The following is a 25,411-nucleotide window of genomic DNA, read 5'->3' as shown; positions in this document are numbered from 1 at the left end:
GGGGTATAACTTCACTCACTTCTCTCACCTCAACACTGAACTCTTCCCACAACCTTTGGACCCATTTTCAAAGATACTTCATCTCATATTCTCTATTTATTTATTGTTTGCTTATTTATTTTTGCATTTGCACAATTTGTTGTCTTTTGCACATTAATTGTACATCCATCTTGTGTCCTGTCTATCATTGATTCTATTGCAACACCTACAAAATGCTGGAGGAACTCAGCAGGTCTGGCAGCATCTGTTGAAATGAATAAACAGTCGACATTTTGGGCTGAGACCTTTCTTCAGGACTGGAAAGAAAAGGGAAGTATTCCCTGGAGTTCAGGAGAATGAGGGGGGATCTCATAGAAACATTCCAAATGTTAAACAGCCTGAACAGATTATATGTGGCAAAGTTATTTCCCGTGGTAGGGGAGTCTGAGACAAAAAGGCACGACTTCAGGATTGAAGGAGGTCCATTTAGAACAGAGATGCGGAAAAATTACTTTAGTCAGAGGGTGGTAAATCTGTGGAATTTGTTGCCACGAGCAGCTGTGGAGGCCAAGCCATTGGGTGTATTTAAGGCAGAGATAGATAGGTTCTTGATTAGCCAGGGTATCAAAGGGTATGGGGAGAAGGCAGGAGGGGTAGGGATGACTGGAAGAATTGGATCAGCCCATGATTGAATGGCAGAGCAGACTCAATGGGCTGAATAGCCTACTTCTCCCATATATTATGGTCTAATGGAAAAATGCTAGAATAAAAAGATGGGGGGAGATCAGAGATACAGTATCCTCTTTCCTCAAAGAATGGGATTTTCCTTCCTCCACCATAGAAACTACACTCTCCCACATCTCTTCAATCTCCCAGACATCTACCCTTACCCCATCCTCCCACTGCCTTAACAGGGATAGACTTAGTCTTGTTCTCATCTACCACACCATGAGTCTCCGCATCCAATGCATCACTCTCTGTAAAATCCACCATCTTCAACAGGACCCTACCACCAAACACATCGTTACCTGTCCACTCACCCACTCTCTGCTTTCCACAGAGATCACTCCCTCTGTGATTCCCTTGTTCATTCGTCCCTTCCCACTAATCTCCCACCTGGCACTTGTCTCTGCAACCGGAAGAAGTACTACACCTGCCCATTCATCTCCCTCACCTCCATTCAGGTCCCCAAACAGGTCCAGATGAGGCAACACCTCACTTATGAATCTGTGAGTCGTCTATGTATCCGATTCTCCTGATGCATCCTCCTCTATATTGGTGAGACTCAACATAAATGTGGGTACCTCTTTGTCAAGCACCTTTGCTCCATCCACAAAAAGCTGTATTTCCTGGTGGCTGAACTTTTTAATTCCAATTTCTATTCTGATTCCAACATGTCAGTTCATGGCTTCCTTTTCTGCCCTGATGAGACCACTCTCAGGTTGGAGAAGCAACACCTTATATTCTATCTAGGTAGCCTCCAACCTGCTGGCCTGAACATCGATTTCTCCAACTTCTGGTAATTTTCCCCCTCCCCTTCCCTCTATTTTCCACTGGCCCTCCTCTCACCTCTTCTCCTCACCTCCCCCAGGAGCCTCATATGGTCCACTCCCCTACCAGATTCCTTCTTTAGTCTTTTACCTATTCTACCTATCACCTCCCAGTTTCTTTCTTCATCCCACTTCCCACACACACCTTCTAGCTTGTACTCCTTCACCTCCCCCAACCTTTTTAATTTTCGGAATCAGATTTAATATCACCAGCATATGTTGTGACATCTGTTAACTTTACAGCAGCAGTACAATGAAATACATAATAAATAAAGAGAAAAGAACTGAGTTGCATTAGGTATATATATCTATTAAATAGTTAAGTTAAAATAAGTAATGCAAAAAACAAATAAAAAGTATTCATGGGTTCAATGTCCATTTAGAAATTGCATTGCAGAGGGGAAGAAGCTGTTTCTCAATTGTTGAGTGTGTGCAACCGTAATCGTGTGAAGAGGGATCCTTAATGGTGAACGCCACCTTGCTAAGGCACCACTCCTTGAAGCTGTCTTGGATACTACAGAGGCTAGTAACCATCAGGGAGCTGACTAATTTTACAATTTTCTACAACTTATTTTGATCTTGTGCAGAAGCACCCCCCCCCCCACATGCCAGATGGTGAGCCAGTAAGAATGCTCTCCATGGTACATTTGTAGAAGTTTTCGAGTGTTTTAGTTGACAAACCACATTTCCTCAAACTACTAATGAAATAAAGCTGCTGTCTTGCCTTCTTTATAGCTGCATCAATATGCTGCGTCCAGGTTAGGTCCTCAGAGATATTGACACCCAGGAACTTGAAATTGCTCACTCTCTCCACTTCTGATCCCTCTTATGAGGATTGAAACATAGAAACTTAGAAAACCCACAGCACAATACAGACCCTTCAGCCTACAAAACTGTGCCGAACATGTCCTTACCTGAGAAATTACCTAGGGTTACCCATAGCCCTCTATTTTTCTGAGCTCCATATACAGTGGCATGCAAAAGTTTGGGCACCCTTGGTCAAAATTTCTGTTACTGTGAATAGCTAAGCGAGTAAAAGATGAACTGATTTCCAAAAGGCGTAAAGTTAAAGATGACATATTTCTTTAATATCTTAAGCAAGAAAACTTTTATTTCCATCTTTTACAGTTTCAAAATAAAAAAGGAAAAGGGCCCGAAACAAAAATTTGGGCATCCTGCATGGCAGTACTTTTCATAGTCACACACTCATCCACACAGGTTTTAATGAAGTCGGTGACAACTGTGGCGTACTCATCCAGACTCGAAGGTGACTCCCTGAACACAGTCCAGTCCACCAATTCAAGGCAGTCCTGTAAACGCACCTGTGCCTCCCTGGTCCATACCTTCTTGGCCCTCACTACTGGTGCTGTATTTTAATATACTTCTCATTTTGAATTATGTTACTCGGTATTTTGTATGTTTTACACCTTGGACCTAGAGGAACGCTTTCTTGTTCAGCCGTATCTATGGATGGTTGAATGATAATTAAAATTGATTTGATATGATTGATTTGAAGAGGCAATGACCCACTACCGATCAACCTCTAGGCACATTTCCCTGCATCCGCCCCAAATCATCCTCCCTCACTATTATTTAGCAGTCCTTCCAGGTGAGGTAGCACTTCTTATATGAATCCATCAGTGACATTTATTGCAGTGGTCCCCAACCACCGGGCCGCGAGGAAACGATGTGATTTGGCGTTAGGAGGCAGCTGCACCTTTTCTCATTCCCTGTCACGCCCACTGTTGAACCATTACGCATGCGAGGTCTTGACCCACGCGTTATCCGTGTCAGCGTGGGAAAGAGATCAACTCCTCGAGCTTGCAAATGACGGCGGGCTGAAAAGTATATTTGACATAACATCTCTGTCGGCATTCTGGATCAAACTCAAGGCTAAATATCCTGACGTAGCCACGAAAGCACTGACAACGTTGCCTCCATTTCCAACATTTTTCTGCAATGAATGCAACGAAAACTAAATTGCGGAATAGACTGGACATAAGGAACCCCCTTCGAGTATTGCTGTCTCCCATCATCCCTCGATGGCATCGACTTGTTGCAGGAAAATAAGCCCAGGGCTTTCACTGATACAGCGATGTTGGTGTGTTGCAATGATTTTATATGTTCACACGAGAAAAATATGTGCTGTGTGTTTAATATCCAAACGTTACTTAAAATGTTATGATAACTTACCTATATAACCATATAACAATTACAACACGGAAACAGGACATCCCTGCCCTTCTAGTCCGTGCCAAACGCTACTCTCACCTAGTCCCGCCGACCTGCACTCAGCCCATAACCGTCCATTCCTTTCCTGTCCATATACATATCCAATTCTTCTTTAAGTGATAATATTGAACCTGCCTCAACCATTTCTACTGGATGTTCGTTCAATACTTACTTCAAGCTCCCCTGATAATTGACTTACCACTATATTCGTGCGAGGAAAATATGCGTTGTGTGTTTATTATTAAATTCGTTAGATAAACCCTCTTAGAAACGAAATTGAGTGTATTATCTACTTATCACCTATATAACAGGAATTCTGCAGATGCTGGAAATTCAAGCAACACACATAAAAGTTGCTGGTGAACGCAGCAGGCCAGGCAGCATCCCTAGGAAGAGGTGCAGCCTGGCCTGCTGCGTTCACCAGCAACTTTTATGTATATCACCTATATTCTGGTCGTGATTAATTCCTCCCCCCCGAACAGAACTACCAGAAAGGATTTGCGGGGGGGAGGAGGAATCGGCAGGTCACGACGCGCATGCGCACTAGTGCTCACGCAAGGCTTCATGGTCATTGTAGTCTATCGGGTAAACGCGACCTATTTGACTGCTAGTCTTGGCCGTTGGCAACCCTACCCACCCCCCGGGTCGGCCGGTCCACAAGGATATTGTCAATTTTAAACCGGTCCGCAGTGCAGAAAAGGTTGGGGACCCCTGATTTATTGTATCCAGTGCTCCCGGTGCGGCCTCGGTACGACCCGCCTTCCATTTCAGATAAACAGCCTTTTTAACATTTAATGTAGCATTTTCAACGCTTCTTTTTTCTCTGTAACCCCGCGATTGTTTTATTGCTGCCTTTTTCTTGGCCATTGAAACATTACTTTCTTTTCCCCGCATCTCCTTAGATTCAGAGGCTTCGTTCCGCATTTTCTACGTTACGACGGACGTACTACGCAAGACAAGGACGGGCTGAACGCAACTGCGTCGATCATGCGTCTGACGAAGGCAATGAGCAGCCTTGTGGATGGTAACGTTCTGGTGAACTTGTACGGGTTTAACGGTAAAGTCTTATGTCGCTGTTTTGCGTATTTGGTCGCACCTTCTGTATTTCTTGGTCGTCGTAACCCAAGCTGCTGCGGTTTCTGATTTCCTGCTATTAACAAGCTTGTGAACTCAAGGCAGTACGAGTTTGAACCCATTGTGTTCCTCTCAGCCTCACCTTCAGACGCTATGTTGAGCGTTGACGTTGTTAATGCAAAATTTCAAAAGGAGGGCAAAGATTCAGAGTTCATTTTATTGAGAGAGCTTCACTCCACGGCATCCAGATTATAGAGTCCTAACCCCGCAAGGCCTGCTTCTCTCTCCTACCCAAAATCCATAAGCAGGCCAGCCTAATAGGCCCATTGTTTCAGGTTGTTTTTGTCCCTTACTGCTTTCTACCGAAACTTTGCCCTTTCTTGATTGGTGCATTTCCATCCCAGTTACATCCATGACATACAGTGGCATGCAAAAGTTTGGGCACCCTGGTCAAAATTTCTGTTACTGTGAATAGCTAAGTGAGTAAAAGATGAACTGATTTTAAAAAGAAATAAAGTTAGAGACACATTTCTTCAATATTTTAAGCAAGATTACTTTTTCATTTCTACCTTTTACAGTTTCAAAATAACAAAAAAGGAAAAGGGCCCAAAGCAAAAGTTTGGGCACACTGCATGGTCAGTACTTAGTAACACCTCCTCTGGCAAGTATCACAGCTTGTAAATGCTTTCTGTAGCTAGCTAAGAGTCTTTCAATTCTTGTTTGGGGGATTTTCACCCATTCTTCCTTGCAAAAGGCCTCTAGTTCTGTGAGGGTCTTGGGGCATCTTGCATGCACTGCTCTTTTAAGGTCTATCCACAGATTTTCAATAATGTTTAGGTTGGGGGACTGTGAGGGCCATGGCAAAACCTTCAGCTTGTGCCTCTTCAGGTAGTCCATTGTGGATTTTGAGGTGTGTTTAGGACCATTATCCTGTTGTAGAAGACATCCTCTTTTCATCTTCAGCCTTTTTACAGACGGTATGATGTTTGCTTCTAGAATTTGCTGGTAATTAATGGAATTCATTCTTTCCTCTACCAGTGAAATGTTCCCCGTGCCATTTAGAATGGAGTTGAGGAAAAGCTTTTTCACCCAGAGAGTTGTGGATCTGCAGAATGCTCTGCCTCAGAAGGCAGTGGAGGCCAATTCTCTGGATGCTTTCAAGAGTTAGATAGAGCTCTTAAAGATAGCGGAGTCAAGGGATTTGGGGAGAAGGTAGGAACAGGGTATTGATTGTGGATGATCAGCCATGATCACAGGTGCTGGCTCAAAGGGCCAAATGGCCTACTCCTGCACCTATTGTCTATTGTCAGTAGAACAGTGCACCACCACTCCACAGTTAGCTAAATCTTCCTGAAGGTCTTTTGCAGTCAAACGGGGGTTTTGATTTGCCTTTCTAGCAATCCTACGAGCAGTTCTCTCGGAAAGTTTTCTTGGTCTTCCAGACCTCAACTTGACCTCCACCGTTCCTGTTAACTGCCATTTCTTAATTACATTACGAACTGAGGAAACAGCTACTTGAAAATGCTTTGCTATCTTCTTATAGCCTTCTCCTGCTTTGTGGGCATCATTTATTTTAATTTTCAGAGTACTAGGCAGCTGCTTAGAGGAGCCCATGGCTGTTGATTGTTTGGACAAGGTTTCTGTCTGTCTGTATCTTGTTTTACGGCGGTTGGCATCCAGCTTAATGGTGCATTACTGCCACCCTCTGCCCCAGAATGTGCACTAGACATACATTCTAAATCCCTTCACCCAATCGTGCGTATATATATATAATATACACAAACCTACACTTCACCCTCCCATCTTTGACCATCCTAGTATCCTATTCCTGTTTATTCGTCATATTCTATAAAAAAAACCCCTGTACCCCTTAAAAACGCTAAAAATACCCGGACTTGTGTTCTCTCACCCATGCCCAGCAACCCTTTTAGTGTGAATTCCTGCATCCCCAACTCCCTTAATTTATTTCTCATCATCTCTCTCTGTATCCCATACTTCCTGCAACTCAGAACTACATGTTCTACTGACTCCTCTTCCTGACATTCCTCACACTATCCTGTCTGGTGTTTCCCTATCATTTTCAATGTTTTGTTTAATGCACAATGTCCCAGCCTTAACCTAGTCCACACAATTTCCTCTCTTCTGTTTCCATTACCTACCCTAGTACCTGCAACACTCTTTTGTATTTGATATAAGTGCCTCCCTTTCCCCTCCCTGTACCATCTTTCTTGCCACATTCGGTTGACTTTTTCCCAGATTACACACTTAACCTCTGCTTTACTGATACTAATGTGCATTTCCACATTTTCTTTCTTTAACGCCCTCTTTGCCAACTCATCCATCCTCTCATTCCCCTTCACCCCTACATGTGCTGGAACCCATAGAAATTTTACCTGACCTCCCTGATTTGCAATTCTTGTAACTAACTGAAGGACTTCATAAAGTACATCTTGCTGACTGTTTGTGTGAAAAGACCTTAAACTCGCTAGAACTGAGGATGAATCTGAACATATCAATGCTTTGGCTTGTCTGGCTTTCTGCTTGAACAAGGTTTGAGGAGTCAGGGTATTTATAAAGCTTTGAAATTTGCATCACCTGGCCTTTCCTAACGATGACTGTGAACAAGTCATAGCCCGAACAAGCTGATTAAGGTCTGAGACCTTGGTAAAAATTATCTGAGAGCTCAAATCTCTTGGGGTGCCCAAACTTTTGAATGGTGCTCCTTTCCTTTTTTCACTCTTAAGATTGTACAAAACAAAAATAATACGCTAATCTTGCCTAAAATGTTGAAAAGAATGTTTCATCTTTAACTTCATGACTCTTGGAGATCAGTTCATTCTACTCACTTAACTATTCACAGTAACAGAAATTTTGACCAGGGGTTTCCAAACTTTTGCATGCCACTATATCTAATGCCTTTTGCCACTTTGACCGCTTCCAGTTCTTTGGTCTTAACAGGCTCATCTTTATAAATGGATATCCCATCTCTCACTCCTCTTTCCCACATCGGGATAACCTAAGGGCCCTCTGTTTCTTCCTGGAGCAAAAGCCCATGGAGTTCCCCTTCAACACCCATTCCTGTCACAGAACTTATCACATAAAACAAATTTCCTTCAACTGCTGTCACTTTCTGCAGATCAAAGAGGTAGCTATAGGCCCAAGATATGCTTGCCATGTTTTGAGATATGTGGAGCAGCCTTTGTCTCAGTCCTACCAAGGCTCATTCCCTCAACACTTTCTCCAATACATCAGTGATTGCATTGGTGCTGCCTCCTGTGCTCATTGCAGAACTTGACAATGTGATTAATTCTGCTGCTGTTTTCCTTCCTACCTTAACCATTACTTGATTACAACAGCTGTGGCAGGGTTGGCATGCAATTACTTCCTCTGAGATGAACTTCCTGTTTCTTTCTTCTTTAATTCTCCACCCCACTCATACGCTGTACTGTACAGTCTGGTGGGATGGCATCTCATCTTCTGTCAGGGCATGTGGCAGCCTTTTAGCACTGAATTGTAATTTGATTTCAGACTGTATATTTCATCCACCAGCAATGTTAGTTCAGCTTGTTTGTGTTTCCCTTTTGTACTTTCTGGCCTGCGTGTTTTTCTGTTCTGCATCCTTGTAATTCCTGCATTCCTTTATGCTCTTGCTCCCTTAATTCCTCCCATTCACTCATTGATTTACCTTGTTGTGGTTTAGCCAGTTGTCTTTCTGGTTCTGAAAAAAAGGTCTTCAGTCTGAATAATGATCTCTGTTTCTCTTCCTACCGCTGCAACTTGACCTGCTAAGTTTTGTTTGGAGGGCAATGTAGGGTTTGATGACCTTGTCTGGGTAATTGAAGGAGGGAGTCTGGTTAGGAAATAGTCAACAAAATAAAGTTAGCTTGGCAAAGGTGTGGTTGAAGGTTTTAGAAGTAGATGAACTGGGGTAGTGGTGGTGTTGGGTGATGTTAAGGTTGTGAAATAGTCTTAAGAGAGGGCACAGAAATGTGTTGGAAGCTCACCTTGACATTAATTTTGTTCAACAGTGGTTAGCTCATCAGATAAACAGATTGTTCAGTGCCTAGGTGTGAACCATTTGAATGGAGACCCGATTCTGGAACTCAGTTCTTTGGCTAGATATGTTTCTGATTGAATTGCTATGAGATTATTGGTATTTGTGGTTATATTTATATATAAATGCAACAGTAACGCAGGAAGAAGAACAAGTGCAGAGCTGAACTCAAGTTTTGGCGCAATTGCAATGTGAAAATATCATCTCTATATATGGCTTATCGTTGACTTGATTGAAATTGATGAAAGTGCCTATTTGATAAGAGTAGTTACAAATTAAACTTAAGTTCAGCTTGAAATGTCAGCTACCCTATCTTGTGTCATTTATCAACTGTGTACATTTATGATCTGTGTATTTAATTAACTTTGAATTTTCTCAACAAGTGCCATGGTCCACCAGAGAAAGCAGGATCTCCCAGTGGCCACACGTTTTAATTCCACATCCCATTCCCATTCTGACATGTCTATCCACGGTCTCCTCTACTGTAAAGATGAAGCCACACTCAGGCTGGAGGAACACCTTATATTCCATCTGGGTAGCCTCCAACCTGATGGCATGAACATCGACTTCTCTAACTTCTGCTAATGCCCCACCTCTCCCTCGTACCCCATCCGTTATTTATTTTTATACACACATTCTTTCTCTCACTCTCCTTTTTCTCCCTCCGTCCCTCTGACTATACCCCTTGCCCATCCTCTGGGTTCCCCCCCCACCCCCACGTCTTTCTCCCTGGGCCTCCTGTCCCATAATCCTCTCATATCCCCTTTGCCAACCACCTGTCCAGCTGTTGGCTCCATCCCTCCCCCTCCTGTCTTCTCCTATCATTTCAGATCTCCCCCTCCCCCTCCCACTTTCAAATCTCTTACTAACTCTTCCTTCAGTTAGTCCTGACGAAGGGTCTCGGCCTGAAACGTCGACTGTACCTCTTCCTAGAGATGCTGCCTGGCCTGCTGCGTCCACCAGCAACTTTGATGTGTGTTGCTTTAGTTGTGATATTCTTTTTTGAAGCAGTTGTCAGTTTTTTTAAAATATGCATTTGACATCGACAGTTCTTCAAGTGAATATAGGCCCTTAAGACCCAGAATAAGAGAGAAAGGATACCTCTGCTATTGTATGGCACAAACAAATATGAGGAACCGCTGGTCTGAGAAACAGATAAATTGGCTGTACTTTGAGTTGAACACAGTCAAACACGTGAGCAGTCTCATTGTCAACTTCACCAATGACATGACAGCGGTGGGGTTTATCACCATCCGGCAGAGAGGAGGTGAAAGAGTTCAAGGCCTGGTGCCAGGCAAATAACCTCTTCTTTAATGTCAACAAGACAAAGAAGATGGTTATTGACTTCAGAACTTGAACTACTCACACCTCTCTTTATACTGGCGGCATAGCAGTGGAAACTGCATGAAGTTTCAAACCCTGAGTGCACATCACACACAACCTCTCATGGTCCCAGAACACGTCCTACATAGTCATGAAAGCTCACCAATGTACCTACTTTCTGAGGAGGCTGAAGAGAGCTAGACTTTGCTCATCTGTATTTGCGTCATTCTACAAAGGGACGGTAGAGAGCATCCTGACAATATTTATCACTTCTTGGTACAGAAACTGCATTGTGGCAGACTGGAATGCTCTTCAATGGGTAGACAAAATGACCTAATGTATTTCTGGCACCAGGCTACCTGCCATCAAGGACATAAATACAGAAAGGTGCTGAAAGAGGCTCAATAGCATCATGGATCCCACCCACCCTGCTCATGGACTGTTCGTCCCACTCCCACCAGGGAGGAGGCTACGTAACATCCATGCCAGGACCACCAGACTCAAAAACAATTACTTTCCCCAAGCAGTAAGGCTGATCAAAACACCCACCCACTAACTGTATATCAACAGTGCTGAAGTGAAGAGGGCTGAAATCTTCAAGTTCTTACTGAATGATCATCAATAGCCTGGATAGAATAGACATAGAGATGATCTTTCCAGTGGTGGGAGAATATAGGATCAGAGGGCAGAGCCTGAGAATGAAAGGATGCCCTTTTTTAAAAAAAACATAGGAAGAACTTCTGGCCACAAGAGTAGCACAGAAGATCAGAGGGTGACAATTATTATTCGTTTGTCCAAGAAAGGCAATAAGGATAATTAGGAATTATATACCAGTGAGTCATATGTTAGTGATGGGGAACCTATTGGAGAGATTGTTAGAGACAGGATTTCTGAGCATTTGGAGAAGCATAAAGATAGTCTGCATGCCTTTGGAAGGGGCACACAAGCCTGATTAACTTCTTTAAGGAAGTGAGAAAACAATTTAATTGACGTAGAGCAGTGGATTTGGTGTGTATGGATTTTAGTACGGCATTTGATTAGATGCCCCATGGTAGGCTCATTCAGAAAGTCAAGAGGCATGGGATCTAGGGAAACTAGGCTGCATAGATTCAGAATTGGCTTGCCCACTAAAGATGGTATTCTGCCTGGAGGTTGGTGCCCAGGGGTGTTCAACAGGGAGCTGTTCTGGGACCTCGACTCGTTGTGATTTTTATAAGTGACTTGGACAAGGGGAGAGGAGGTCAGAAAGTTTGAAGATGACGTGAAGGTTGGTGGTGTGGAATGTGTAGAAGGTTCTTGTAGGTTGCAATGGGACATTGATATGATACAGAACTGGGTGGAGAAGTGGCAGATGTAGTTCAATCCAGAAAAGTGTGAAATGATTCACTTTGGAAGGTCAAACTAATAGGGAAGATGTAGAAGATTTAGAGAGGGTGCAGAGGAGATTTACCAGGATGCTTCCTGGATTGGAGAACTCAGCTTATGAAGACAGCGTGAGCAAGCCAGGGCTTTTCTCTTTGGAGCGAAGGAGAATGAGAGGTGACTTGAAAGAGGTGTACAAAGTCATAAAACGTATAGATCAAATGGATAGCCAGAGACTTGTTACCAGGACAGAAATACCTAACACCACGGGGCATAATTTTAAGGTGATTGGAGGAAAGTATAGGGAGCGTGTCAGACCTAGCTTTCTTACACAGAGAATGGTGGGTGCATAGATACCACTGTCAGGGGTGGTAATAGAGGCGCATGCCATAGGGACGTTTAAAAGACTCTTTTATAGGGGTGTGAATGAAAGAAAAATGGAGGGCTATGTAAAAGGGAAGTGTTAGATTGATCTTGAATTAGGTCAAAAGCACAACATCGTGGCCAAAGGACCCGTAGAGTGCTGTATTCTATATTCAATGAATTTCTAGCCAGAGGGGGTGAATCTGAGCGTTGCCACAGTATATTTTAAATGGTGTCAGAGATTAAAGGAAGAAGGCACGAGAAGAGGTTTGACAAGAAAAAATATATCAGCCAGATTGAATGGCAGAGCAGATTCAATGGGCTGAACATCTTATTGTCTTCCAGTAAATTGACAGTGTTTGTTACTTTCCTTAGATTTTGATCATGCCCATGCTATGGTTGATATTCGAAGTGATGCTAGTAGTGAATGGGTTACAAGATGACGATGAATGGATTGATCCAACAGACATGGTGAACTATGATGCTGCAAGTGGTACAATGAGAAGACCATATCTGGTAATTATCTGTAAAGGTTCAGTAGTTTTCAACATTTCTTCATTCCAGTGTAAGCTGCAACATTCAAAATTTGGAACTTGAAATGAGTTTATGGCTTTTGCTATTCAACTTGTTTGTCTTGCCCAACTCTACCCACATTGACTGCTGAAGCCCCTAGCTTCTAGTTCTGATTTCCCACAGTCCAAGCTTTTGCTGCAAACCCCCAACAGCTGTCTGAAAAAAAGATCACTAATGTTTGTGGTACTAAAGATGTGCTGTATGCATATCTGTTTGGATATAGCCGAGTAAGTTAATGGGTCAGATCAGCAACGACGAAGAACACTGTGTCAATTCACCATCGTCTCATTTTGAGCTGACACTACAATTTTTGGAATATAATATGAAGTTGCATCATAAAGCATATAGTAAAATTAGGCATTTAAAAGCGACACACACGCACGGTTCAAAACTAATTCCCTCTGCAGCCAGCTGTGAGGCATGTAAGTATGTGTAGACAGTGTAATGTGAGCCACAATTCTGAAAATGTTGGTCTGTGTGAATACACTGGTGTTCGTTCACTTATACAGTACTTCCTCTGAGTTTGGAAGACTTTGTGGACACAGCATTGCAAACATCTTTCCAATGGCTTAAGATGTCTGATGTAGGAGTCCAAGGCACAGCAGTCAGAGAACTGTTGTATGCAGACATTGATGCCTGTTGGTGCCTGTGATGACACTGGTGCTGTGGACAGCTTTATGGCTTGTTGCTCAGATGATGATACAAACTAATACATTCCATTCCATGGAGTGGGTGCCTTGTGCTTGTCTCCCTGATAAAACAAGGTATTGGTTATTTCAAGACTGTGCTCCAAAAATTTGTCAAAAGAAGGAGGCATTACAGTTAGACTTCTGCACTTCTTCTTTGCTAAGGATGACGCCTGATCCCAACACGGCAGTGAATTGCACAGGAAGATCAGTTTATCTCCCTGTGAACTTCAGACCAAGGTATGTTCTTGGCCTCATTCGTAGCTTCCAGTGTCGGGACCAATGTACAGTTGACAATAGTTGTTGGTTTTGTATTTGGATGATATAACATTCTCTAAATCTGTGAGAAGAGTCATTGAAATGGTGGGCAAGCTCTGTCGATCGCAAAGCTAAATGCATCTGAAGGAGTAAATTGGAATGTCAGCTTCAGGAAGGTGTAGTCACCACTTGGTTCAGTGGCTTTGTAAACTGGCCATCTCCTGATGTTGATGCCTGGGTACCTGAGTTAGGAGAGCAGTGTAGAATTCAGGACTATTGTAATGTGGAGGGTCCTGAGGACTAGAAGAACACCAAGGGTGATTCCTTGGAACTTGGTGTAGCCATTGGACATCAACTACCACTCAGACTTGACTGAGCCAGTGGCAACGAACACCTCAACATCAGGAGACCAGATTGACTTGCATCAGTTTTAATGGTCATTGAAGTAAACATAAAACTGGGCGTAGGTGCCGTATGGTAGGTACACACTCACTGTCTTGTACATGCACCCACATATGCACCTGGGTTAGGGTGTAGGAGATGATGCTTCCCTCTTGGCTCTGGCTGTAGATCATGTGAATGTTCCTGTTTCCTATCCCCATGCAGGCACCATTCCTGATTCCCAGCGGCACACCCAGCCATGACCCCGATTCCTGGAAACAGCCACCCAACCCACCCCCTCCACTTCCCCATTCCTGTACTAGCGTCATATTACATGGACTGTGTAATATAAAGTGTTCTGATAGGTGCTGCTTAGCTAAATGCTTTGAGAGATAGGATTTTGTTTCATATGAACAATTGAATTTAAGTACATTTACGTATTGAATAAATTAATATTTTTGTTCATTTCCTGCATGCTGACAAGGTAAGGAGTTATTGCCCATGTATAATGTTTTTGAGGAAATGGTGGTGTCCTGGCTGCTAGAGCTATTTCAGTCAACAGTAGGAAATGTAAGAGTGAACTTGATCCCATCGCTTTAGCTTTGCAACACACTCCAACCTTTGTTTTCACCCTCCTGCACTGTACTATCAAAGCTGAGTGTTGTTTTGAGGTAATGACACTTCTAACAGCGCATTACAGCTTTCAGGATTCAATCGTTTCTGACCATTGTTTTTCTACTATTGACTCTCATGTTTCTAGCTTTCAGTTTTTCTCTCCTGGTACTTCAGATTTCATTTGTCACCCATTAACACTTACCACAGACTCATCCTTACTACTCTTTCAGCTGGCACAACCACTTGTGTCATTTACTCAGTTTTGGGCTCCACTTGATCGCAGTCTGTTCATCTTGTTCAATCTGCATCTCTCCATTTTCTTTGCAACTTGAAATACTTGTGGCTTTCCTTAGTTCGGATTAAGGATTATTGACTGAAAATATTAATGTTCTTTCTCCCACAGATGCTCCCTAACCTGCTGATTATTTCCAACTTTTCTTGCTTTCATTTTGGATTTGCCGAATAAGCAGCATTTCAGACTGAGACCCTTCATCACAACTGGTGGACGATGAAAGATCTTTCCCCATAATGTTAACTGTTTATTCCCCTCTATAGAGAGGGGAATATCTTGGCTTGCTGAGCTCCTCCACCATTTTGTGTGTGGGGCTTCAAATGTTGCTAGCAATGTTCACGTGCCAGAAAAAGTTAACAAAAATAATTTGATGAATGAATCTTTAATTGATGTTTAATTAAATTCTTTACCACTCACTTCATTGAAGAACAGAGATGAGCAAGATGATACTGAAACTCATAAAGGCACCTCAGAAATTTATCAGGACCAAGCTACCTGTCCAGATTGTACAATTTGTGAGCGAACACGGGATAGTTTACAGAAGAAGGTTAGTAGCTTTTACTGCCAGTTCAATGTGAATTGTTATGTTGCAAAAGTGTCATGTCAATTTTCAAAAAGCAGAAAAGGAATGGAATATTTATAGCTCTTCAACCAGTTTGTAGAGAAAAATACTCTTGGTGTAATAAATGACAATTGTTTTATGTAACTAAAAGTTAATTCAAGAACATAATTTATCACTTAATTCTGCAAAACTATCTAAAATTTTATATTTGGAAACAAAATGAAAATGATGGGGAGTTGGTCATCTGCTTGAACCATGACCTCTCATATGGTCCATTCCTGCAATGATATGTTGAGAATCAGGAGGTGTGAAGTTTGTGTGTCGTTTCAAAGAAAGCATTGTAAATATGGAATTGTCCTTTGATGTTTAGCACATCAAATATCGAGCCCCACAATAGGCCAGTGAGACCTTTCCACCAAAGGCGTCTGCATAAGATTCCTTTTGTACCTTCTTTTGTCAAATAAAGCAGCTGCTTTATATCTGCCAGTAGTTTTCTCCTATGACACTTAATTGGGACAGAAGACTTGTTGAACAGTTTCTAACTAGCATCAGTCACACGCACTTGTGTGGCCGTTAGACACTACATCATGGTTAGAGTGAACAGTTTTTAAATAGTGTCAAGTTGTGTGAGCTTGTGTTATCTTATCAATTTGGGTTGCTGGGTGCCAATTCAAAGAGGAGTCTAGGAGGTACAGTTTCCCATTGATAGCTGGCAAGAAATAAGTCAATTCAGAACTGTTTTACTCACTGCAGTTTCAAGCATTCAGGCTTGAAGGTGCTAAAAACGGCCAGGAGTGAAAATGAAATTATTACTACTATAAAAGTTAGGAACTATGAAGAATTTGAAGGTATCTTGAATGTTACAATGGAAGTGCAAATTATCCATTTTCTGCACTAGGTATTTGCATTGGTTTTGTTCATTTACATACAATCAAAAGAACAGGACAGCATGTTCTAGATGAATTTCTCCATTGATTATTTCATTAGGAACTAATACACAGTTTCATAGTACTGTAGTAGTATTGGTAGTGTTCTAATATGTTCTGTATTTTAATTAAATACCTAATTTGTTAATCAGTTGAACAGTAGTTTGGCCTTTTTTTAAAAACACCTTTTAACTATTTCCAAGAAACTTTGGCTAATTGGGACAGCCTCTTAATTGGGCCAAAATATACTGGTCCCAATTTGTCTCAATTAACCAGAATCTACTGTACTTTTAATATTAGTGCAAGATAAAATCAGGGTATTGAGTTGGTATGTAATGTGAATTTTGATTCGTATTGCAGGATACCAATTGTTATTACCTCTTTTGGTGTGTGATTTTTGCTCCATTTGCATTTTATTGTTAAAGCAAGATTGCTGTGGAAAATGTAATAGATGAATGTCTTTTTATTTAAACAGTTGGAAGAAATTAACAACGTACAATCAGCTGAAGCATCAGGAATCAGTTGCAATCCTGTTTTTAAAAGATATCTCAATAAACTGCTGCTAGAGATTGAAAGATTAAATTTGGTAAGTATTCCAATAACAAAATACTTGGAATTTGTTTTATTTCATCATTATAGTACATTATTCCAAGTAAGGTTAATACTCATTTGTTGTTGATTCAATACTGAGAATTTCAGGATTTAGTTTGCATTTCCTAGATGACAGCTAAAAATTGGAGTAACTTTACAGTTTTCATGTCTGAGCTCCTCATTTTAGTTATTTGGAAACAGTTTTTAGGATTATGCAGCTATTGCAGGTGGAGCAGGTTCTCATTAATCATTATGAATAGAGCCTGGAAGAATGTCAATCAAAAATGACTGCAAATACTTCAGCAAAATTTTTTAAAACACTTATTCCTTAACTGTAAATGTGTTGTGGCAACTCTCGGCAGAACCTGCAGTGAACACACTCATCGTTCAGTAGCACTCACATAAAAACATAAAAGAAATAAGAGCAGGAGTAGGCCATCTGACCTGTCAAGCCTGCTCCACCATTCCATAAGATCATGGCTGATCTGACCATGGACTCATCCCCACCTACCTGCCTTTTCCCCATAACCCTTAATTCCCCTACTATGCAAAAATCTATCCAACGTTGTCTTAAGTATACTTACTGAGGTAGTCTCAAAAGCAGTAACTCATCATTTCCATCCTAAATTTACTCCCTCAAATCTTGAGGCTATGTCCCTTAGTACTAGTCTCACCTACCAGTGCAAACAACTTTCCTGCCTGCTCTGTCTGTTTCATAATTTTATATGTTTCTATAAGATCTCCTCTCATCCTTTTGAATTTCAGCAAGTACAGTCCCAGATGACTCAATCTCTCCTCATAGTCTAACCCCATCATCTCTGGAATCAACCTGGTGAATCTCCTCTGCACCGCCTGTACTCTAGGTGCGGCCTCACCAGTATCCTGTACAGTTGCAGCATAACCTCCCTGCTCTTAATTTCAACCCCTTTAGCAATGAAGGCCAACGTTCCATTTGCCTTCTTGATAGCCTGCTGCACCAGCAAACCAACTTTTTGCGATTAATGCACAAGCACTCCCAAGTCCTTTTGTACAGCAGCATGCTGCAATTTTTTACCATTTAAATAATAATCTGTTCTTCCATTTTTCCTTCCAAAGTGGATGACCTCACATTTACCAACACTGTACTCCCATCTGCCAGACCCTTGCCCACTCACTTAACCTATCTATATCTCTCTGCAGACTCTCCGTATCCTCTGCACAGTTTGTTTTTCCTCTCAATTTAGTATCATCAGCAAACTTCAGATACAGTACACTTGATCCCTCTTCCAGATCATTAATGTATATCATGAACAGTTGCGGGCCCAGCACCAACCCCTGTGGCACACAGCTCACCACTGATTGTCGACCATAGAAATACCCATGTATCCCAACACTCTGCTTTCTATTGGTTAACCAATCCTCTATCCATACTAATACGTCACCCCCAATTCAATGCATCCTTATCTCATGGATAAGTCTTTTATGTGGCACCTTAACGAATGCCTTCTGGAAAGCCAAGTAAATAACTTCCATCTCTTCCCCTCTATCCAGTGATGCAGTGCTTTGAGAGGTTAGTTATGACTAAAATAAACTGCCTCAGCAAGGACCTGGTCCCACTGCATTTTGCTTATTGCCACAATAGGTTTACAGTCGATGCAATCTCATTGGCTCTCCACACAGCCTTGGAGCATCTGGACAATACCTATGTCATGATGCTGTTTATTGACTACAGCTCATCATTTAACACCATCATTCCTACAATTCTGTTCAAAAAGCTTCAACACCTGGGCCTCTGTACCTCTCTCTGCAACTGGGTCCTTGAATTCCTAACCGGAAGACCACAGTCTGTACAGCTTGGAAATAACACAATGAACACTGGCACATCTCAGGAATGTGTGCTTAGCCCACTGGTCTGCTCCCTCTATACCCATAACTGTGTGGCTAGGCACAGCTCAAATTCCATCTATAAATTTGCTGGCAGAACCATAGTTGACAGAATCTCAGATGGTGACAAGAGGACATACAGGAGTAAGATATTCGACCTAGTTGAGTGGTGTCGTAGCAACAACCTTGCACTCGGTACCAGTAAGACCAAAGAACTGATTGTGGACTTCAGAAAGGGTAAGATGAAGCAACACACACTAGTCCTCTTAGAGGGATCAGAAGTGGAGAGAGTGAGCAATTTGAAGTTCCTGGGTGTCAAGATCTTGGACGACTTGACCTGGACCCAACATGTTGATGCAGCTATAAAGAAGGCAAGACAGTGGCTATTATTCATTAGGAGTTTGAGGAGGTTTGGTACATCAACAACAACACCACAAGTTTCTACAGGTGTATCGTGGGGAGTATTCAAACTGGCTGCATCACCATCTGGTATGGGGGTGGGCGAGGTTACTGTACAGGATTGCAGTGAGCCGCAGAGTTGTAAAATTAGTCAGCTCCATCATCAGCCCGAGCCTCCATAGTATCCAGGACACCTTGTAGGAGCAGTGCCTCAGAAAAGTGGCATCCATCATAGGAACCCCACCACCCATAACGTACCCCCTTCTCATTGCTCGCAACAGGAAGGAGTACAGAAGCCTGAAGGCACAAGCTCAATGATTCAAGAACAGCTTCTTCCCCTCTGGACATTGAACTCATGAACACTACCTCACGACTTTTTTATTTCCTACTTTTTGCACTACTTACTTAACCATTATTTACTGTAATTCACAGATTTTTCTCTCTGTTGTCATGTATTGTACTGCTGCTGCAGAGTTGACAAATTTCACAACATACACCAGTATTATTAAATCTGATTCTGATTGTAAGCTACATTCCTAAAGCATTGAGGACAATTCAGCTGACATGTGAGTCTAACCTCTACCTTATATGGGCAAGCTAATTCTCAGTCCAAATGGCCAAGTCATCATCAGTCACGTGCATTTCCATGAGGGTGCAAGTAAGATAGCTGTGAGGAAATGGGAGAAAGACTAATAACGTACCAGGCATGAGTTAACATAGGATGGATTACAGGATGGTGTGTGGAAGTACCATGTGTATGGGTATATATACAATGAAAATTGGAGTTTTACAATAAAATTTACAATGATAAGTACAAGTGCATCTTAAAAGGTTTTAGTCTAACAAACGGACCAAGCTGCTGTGAAGTGTTGAGGAATTACAATCAAAATGTTATTGAATGCAGCATGCCTCCTTGTGAGTGACTTTGTGGTTTGCTATTACTGTAATTCCTCAGGACTTCCCAGCAGCTTGATCCAACTGTTATTCTAAAGTCTTTTAAGATACACTTATACTAATCATTGTAAGTTTTGTTATTCCTGTGGTCGTGATCCATTGCTGATACTTTAAACAGAGTCACCGCAAGCTAATCCTCATAATTTCTTTCCCCTTTTTTCCCTCTTGGTTTTGGCTTTCAGAATTTACCTGCAGCAACATTGAAGTGCAATTGGATAAGAACAGCAAATGTTACATAAGAACATAAGAAATAGGAGCAGGAGTAGGCCATCCGGCCCATGGAGCCTGCCCCGTCATTCAATAAGATCATGGCTGATCTGTCCGTAAACTCAGCTCCATCTACCTGCCTTTTCCCCATAACCCTTAATTCCCTTACTATGTAAAAACCTATCTAACTGTTTCTTAAATATGTTTAGTGGAGAAGCCTCGACTGCTTTCCTGGGCAGAGAATTCCACAGATTCACCACTCTCTGGGGGAAAAATAGTTTCTCCTCATCTCCATCCTAAATATTCTCCCCTGAATCTTGAGGCAATGTCCCCTAGTTCTAGACTCACCTACCAATGGAAACTACTTTCCTACTTCTATCTTATCTATCCCTTTCAAAATTTGGTACGTTTCCATAAGATCCCCTCTCATTTTTCTGAACTCAAGAGAGTATAGTCCCAGGCAACTCAATCTCTCCTCATAGGTTAACCCCTTCATCCCTGGAATCAACCTGGTGAACCTCCTCTGCACTGCCTCCAAAGCCAGTATATCCTTCCTCAAGTAAGGAGACCAGAACTGCACACAGTACTCCGGGTGCAGCCTCACCAGTACCCTGTATAGTTGCAGCATGACCTCCCTGCTCTTGAATTCAGTCCCTCTAGCAATGAAGGCCAACATTCCATTTGCCTTCTTAATAACCTGTTCTACCTGCAAGCCAATTTTTTGTGATTCGTGCACAAGCACTCGCAAGTCCCTCTGCACAACAGCATGCTGCAATCCTTCACCCTTTAAATAATAATCAGCTCTTCTACTATTCCTTCCAAAGTGGATGATCTTGCATTTACCAACATTGTATTCCATCTGCTAGACCTTGACTCACTCACTTAACCTATCTGTATCCCTCTGCACAATTTGCTTTGCCACTCAGTTTAGTGTTATCAGCAAATTTTGCTACGCGACACTCAGTCCCCTCTTCCAAATCATCAATGTAAATGGTAAACAGCTGCGGGCCCAGCATCGACCCTGCAGCACCCCACTCACCACTGACTGCCAACTGGAGAAACACCCATTTATACCAACTCTCTGCCTTCTATTGGTTAACCAATCCACTGTCCATGCCAATACACTTCCTCTGACTCCATACATCCATACCTTATTTATAAGTCTCTTGTGCGGCACCTTATCGAACGTCTTCTGGAAATCCAAGTATACGACATCCACCTGTTCCCCTCTATCCACTGCACTCATTATGTCCTCAAAGAACTCCAGTTAGTTTGTCAAACAGGACCTGCCCTTTCTGAATCCATGCTGCGTCTGTCTAATGGAACCACTCCTTTCTAAATGTTTCGCTACTTTTTCCTTAATGACATCTTCAAGCATTTTCCCGACTACAGATGTTAAGCTAACTGGCCTATAGTTGCTCATCTTTTGCCTACCTCCTTTTTTAAAAGGTGGCGTGACATTTGCTGTCTTCCAATCTGCTGGGATCTGCCCAGAGTCTAGAGAGTTTTGATAAATTTGGCCTAGCAGATGTTTTACTGCATAGTAGTGGGAGGAAGGGACATAAAACGGGATTCAGCGTTCTGTATTATTTAAGGTATTTATCGTGTTGTAAGTAACTTGCATATTGCATGTTGTGTAGAGGAAGAAATAATTTTGGATTAGGAAAAATGAACTAAATATTGAGCCAAGGAAAGTTTATGGAAGTAGGGAGAATGATGTCAAGGTAGAACTGATTAATGACTTCCTGAGATTAAATGGGGACCTTCTTTAATCTGTCATTCAATTTCTCTCTGGTAGAGCAGAGGGAAATTGTTTCCATAAATCCTGGATCAGATATATTTTCCTCCACAAATTAATAAATATATCAGTATATCTTTATAAATTGAGTCACATTTTCATGTGAATTTTTTTCCATGCTTTCTAATATTGCTACAATTAAAATTTTAAAAATCCTTACATTTTTCATGTTTTCCCTTTAGCCTGATGATGAAAACGAAGTTCATTATGATGCAGAGGTTTACGTTACAAAGAACGATGTGAATGAGATAAAGATGTTTCTCAATGGTAAACCATGGAAGTCTGGTCCTATGGATGATGCACTTAGTAAATTTCTGATTAATTTTAAGCATCATGATCCTGAAGTTTGGAAATGGAAGTTTGAGAACTATTTTGGAGTGGATCTCTCGACAGTACTTCAAGTGAGAAACTTTTTTTATTCATATTAAAAATAACTGTGTTGAAATTTATTAGTTTATGAACCAAAAATATTTCATGATCATGTGTTTTGTTATGATTTTGTATGAATTATTCATGAGTTGAACAGTGTTGAACATTGTTTTGCAGTCATACAAATATCGAGCATGGTCTAGTTGGTAACTTTCTCACCTGAAGAAGGTGTAGGTTTGGATCCCACTCTTAAGACTCAGTAGTTCAATTTAATATCAGGGAATGTATACAGTATACTACCTGCAATTCTTACTTTTTGCAAGCATCCACGAAACAAAGAACGAATGACAGAAAACATTAGAACCTTAAAGCCCCCTGCCCCCATGCATAGGCAGCAGCAAAAACATCAACCCTACCCTCTCCCCTACCCCCACTTGCTCCAGCAAAACCATCAACCTCCCACCAGCCACCATGCAAGCAATAGCAAAGCCCCCAGAGATTATCATCTAGAGTCTATCAAAGACTACTGACCATCCCAACACTTTGACATCTCAGATGGGCTGTCTCTCTCACTAGTAAAGTAGAGAGAGATATCGCTCCTGCAACAGTGAACAGGGAGACCAACAGCCCTCTGTTTTGATGTTACAATCTGCAGCGTCGTTTGTCCAGGTTCCCCAACTCTAGGGCCGACAGACTCTCACTCACCATCGAGAGAGGAGTCACTTGAGTGCATGGGCTTCCTTTCCACTGCAACACACACCAGCTGCTGTCCTAATGTTTCCATCTCCCGCAACACTTCAGTTGCTGACATCGACGAGGAACCGGGTCGTCCATGGGGCTGGACCCCGAAGGTGCTCATCTTCCAGGCTGCACCTTGAAATATTGAAACCCCAGGCCACTCAGCAAGTCTGAAAGCAAGAATCCACTGCCTGTGGGGAAAAGACGGAGTTTGAGCTGGAGCTGTAGATCACGGACTCCAACATGACCCCAGCCACTTTGAAAAGAAAGAAGAGACATGAGAGAAAAGAAAAAAGACTTGGGCACAACATCCCAAGCTCATGCTCCAGTGCAGCTTCGAGGGAGTGCTGGAATCAGAAATAGTATCCTGTGGATTAGATGTTTTAAGACATTTGCATCTGTCATCTTAGTGTAATAAATCATGTTGTACTATTTTAAACTGAGCTGGGAATTTATCCCTGTATACAAGCCAATGTTTATAATATCACTACGTGTTCTGCTCTCTAATGCTACAATGGGTTATTTCATACTAAGTATACCTGTCTGGCTTTCAGTTGTGCAGTGAGCGCTACTAATATATAACTGACTCCTGCTGAGGGCAAATCTCTCCCCAAAACACAACAGTAATATAATCAAATATTCAGATGCACACGATCCATGGTAACTTGGTCGTTTGGGTTCCGAATCCGATGACCCATAGAAGGTAGAGGGTAGTGATTGATAGGTCTTAGCCTGGATGGAGGTACGTGACTAGTGCTGTTCTTCGAGAATCCATTCTGGGCTGTCGGCTGTTTGTGACGCATACAAATGACTTGGATGAAAATATGGGTTGACAGATTAGTAATTTTACAGATGACGCAAAGGTTGGTGACACTGTGAATATTGAAGAAGGTTGCCAAAGGATACAGCAGGTATAGCTCAGTTGCAGATTTGGACAGAGAAGTAGCAAAGTACACAGCTAATGGCAGGTCCCTGAACAGAACTGATGTACCAAGGAACCTTAGGGTCCAAGTACATGGTTTTCTGAAAGTAGCTACACAAATTGATGGGCTGGTAAACATGGCATATTCAACTTTATTAGTCAAGGCATTCAGTTCAGGAGTCAGGAAGTTGCTTTGCAGCTTTGTAAAACTCTGGGTAGGCCATATCAAGAGTATTGCATTTATTTCTGGTCACCCTATTATATGGAAGCTATGGAGAGAGTTCAGAAGAGGTTTACCAGAATGTTGCTTGGAATATAGGGTAATACCAAAGAAAGCATCTGGTCTTGATGGACTTCCTGGCCGAGGACTTGTGCCGACCAGTTGGCTGGTGTGTTCACGGATATCTACAATCTTTCGCTCCAGCAGTGTGTGCTACCCACCTGCTTCAGTTGTACCGGTGCCCAAGAAGAACGTGGTAACCTGTCTAAATGACTATTGGCCAGTGCCACTTACATCCACAGTCATGAAGTGTTTTGAGAGGCTGGTGTTGAAGCACATCAGCTCCTGTCTGAATGGTGACTTGGATCTGCTCCAATTCGCCTACCAAAGCAACAGGTCTACAGCAGATGTGTGTCTCTTCATACAATCCTAGAATATCTGGACAGCAAAGATACATACCTCAGGATGTTCTTTAGTGATTACAGCTTGGCAGTTAACACCATCATCCCCTCAAGACTAATCAGTAAACTCCAAGACCTGTGCCTCAATACCCCCTTGTGCAGTTGGATACTGGATTTCCTCACATGCAGATCCCAGCCAGTGTGAATTGGCAAAAACATCTCCTCCACAATCTCCATCGACAAATGAGCACTGCAAGGATGTGTACTTAGCCCTTGCTCTTCTCGCTTTACACCTATGACCATGTGGCTAAGTACAGCTCCAAGTTTGCTGACGATACCACTTGTGGGCTGAATCAAAGCGGGTGATGAATCAGCATATAGGAGGGAGATCGAAAACTTGTCTGAGTAGTGTAATAACAACCGCTCACTCAATGTTACTAAGACCAAGGAACTGAGTGTTGAGAGGCGACAGAAACCAGAGACCCATGAGCCTGTAATCATCAGAGGAGGAGAGGGTCAGTAACTTTAAATTCCTCAGTGTCACTATCTCAGAGGATCTGTCCTGGACCCATCATATAAATATTATTGTGAGAAAGCACCACAACACCTCTACTTCCTCAGGACTCTGCGGAGGTTCAGAATGTCTTCGAAAACCTTGGCAAACTTCTACAGATGTGTGGTGGAAAGTGTGCTGACTGGCCGCATTACAGCCCGGTATG

The 25,411-nt window shown here is 42.2% G+C and overlaps 1 protein-coding gene across 1 annotated transcript in view; it reads left to right on the top strand.

Moving 5' to 3' along the window:
* Window positions 1-4,663: 4,663 nt before the first annotated feature.
* The window catches only part of clcc1 (chloride channel CLIC-like 1), a 37,045-nt gene continuing 16,297 nt past the window's right edge, over window positions 4,664-25,411 (top strand). Inside the window, exons 1-5 of the mRNA XM_072274137.1 lie at window positions 4,664-4,818; window positions 12,313-12,453; window positions 15,170-15,289; window positions 16,706-16,816; window positions 22,225-22,443. Of these exons, the coding sequence (XP_072130238.1) occupies window positions 12,322-12,453; window positions 15,170-15,289; window positions 16,706-16,816; window positions 22,225-22,443 (582 nt within the window). The 5' untranslated portion in view covers window positions 4,664-4,818; window positions 12,313-12,321. The remainder of the gene's footprint in view (window positions 4,819-12,312; window positions 12,454-15,169; window positions 15,290-16,705; window positions 16,817-22,224; window positions 22,444-25,411) is intronic.

The sequence above is a fragment of the Mobula birostris genome, chromosome 12 (genome assembly GCF_030028105.1).
Source record: "Mobula birostris isolate sMobBir1 chromosome 12, sMobBir1.hap1, whole genome shotgun sequence".
Lineage (NCBI taxonomy): Eukaryota > Metazoa > Chordata > Chondrichthyes > Myliobatiformes > Myliobatidae > Mobula > Mobula birostris.
The sequence above is the reverse complement of the archived record's forward strand: the minus strand, read 5'-3'. Positions and strand labels throughout refer to the sequence as shown.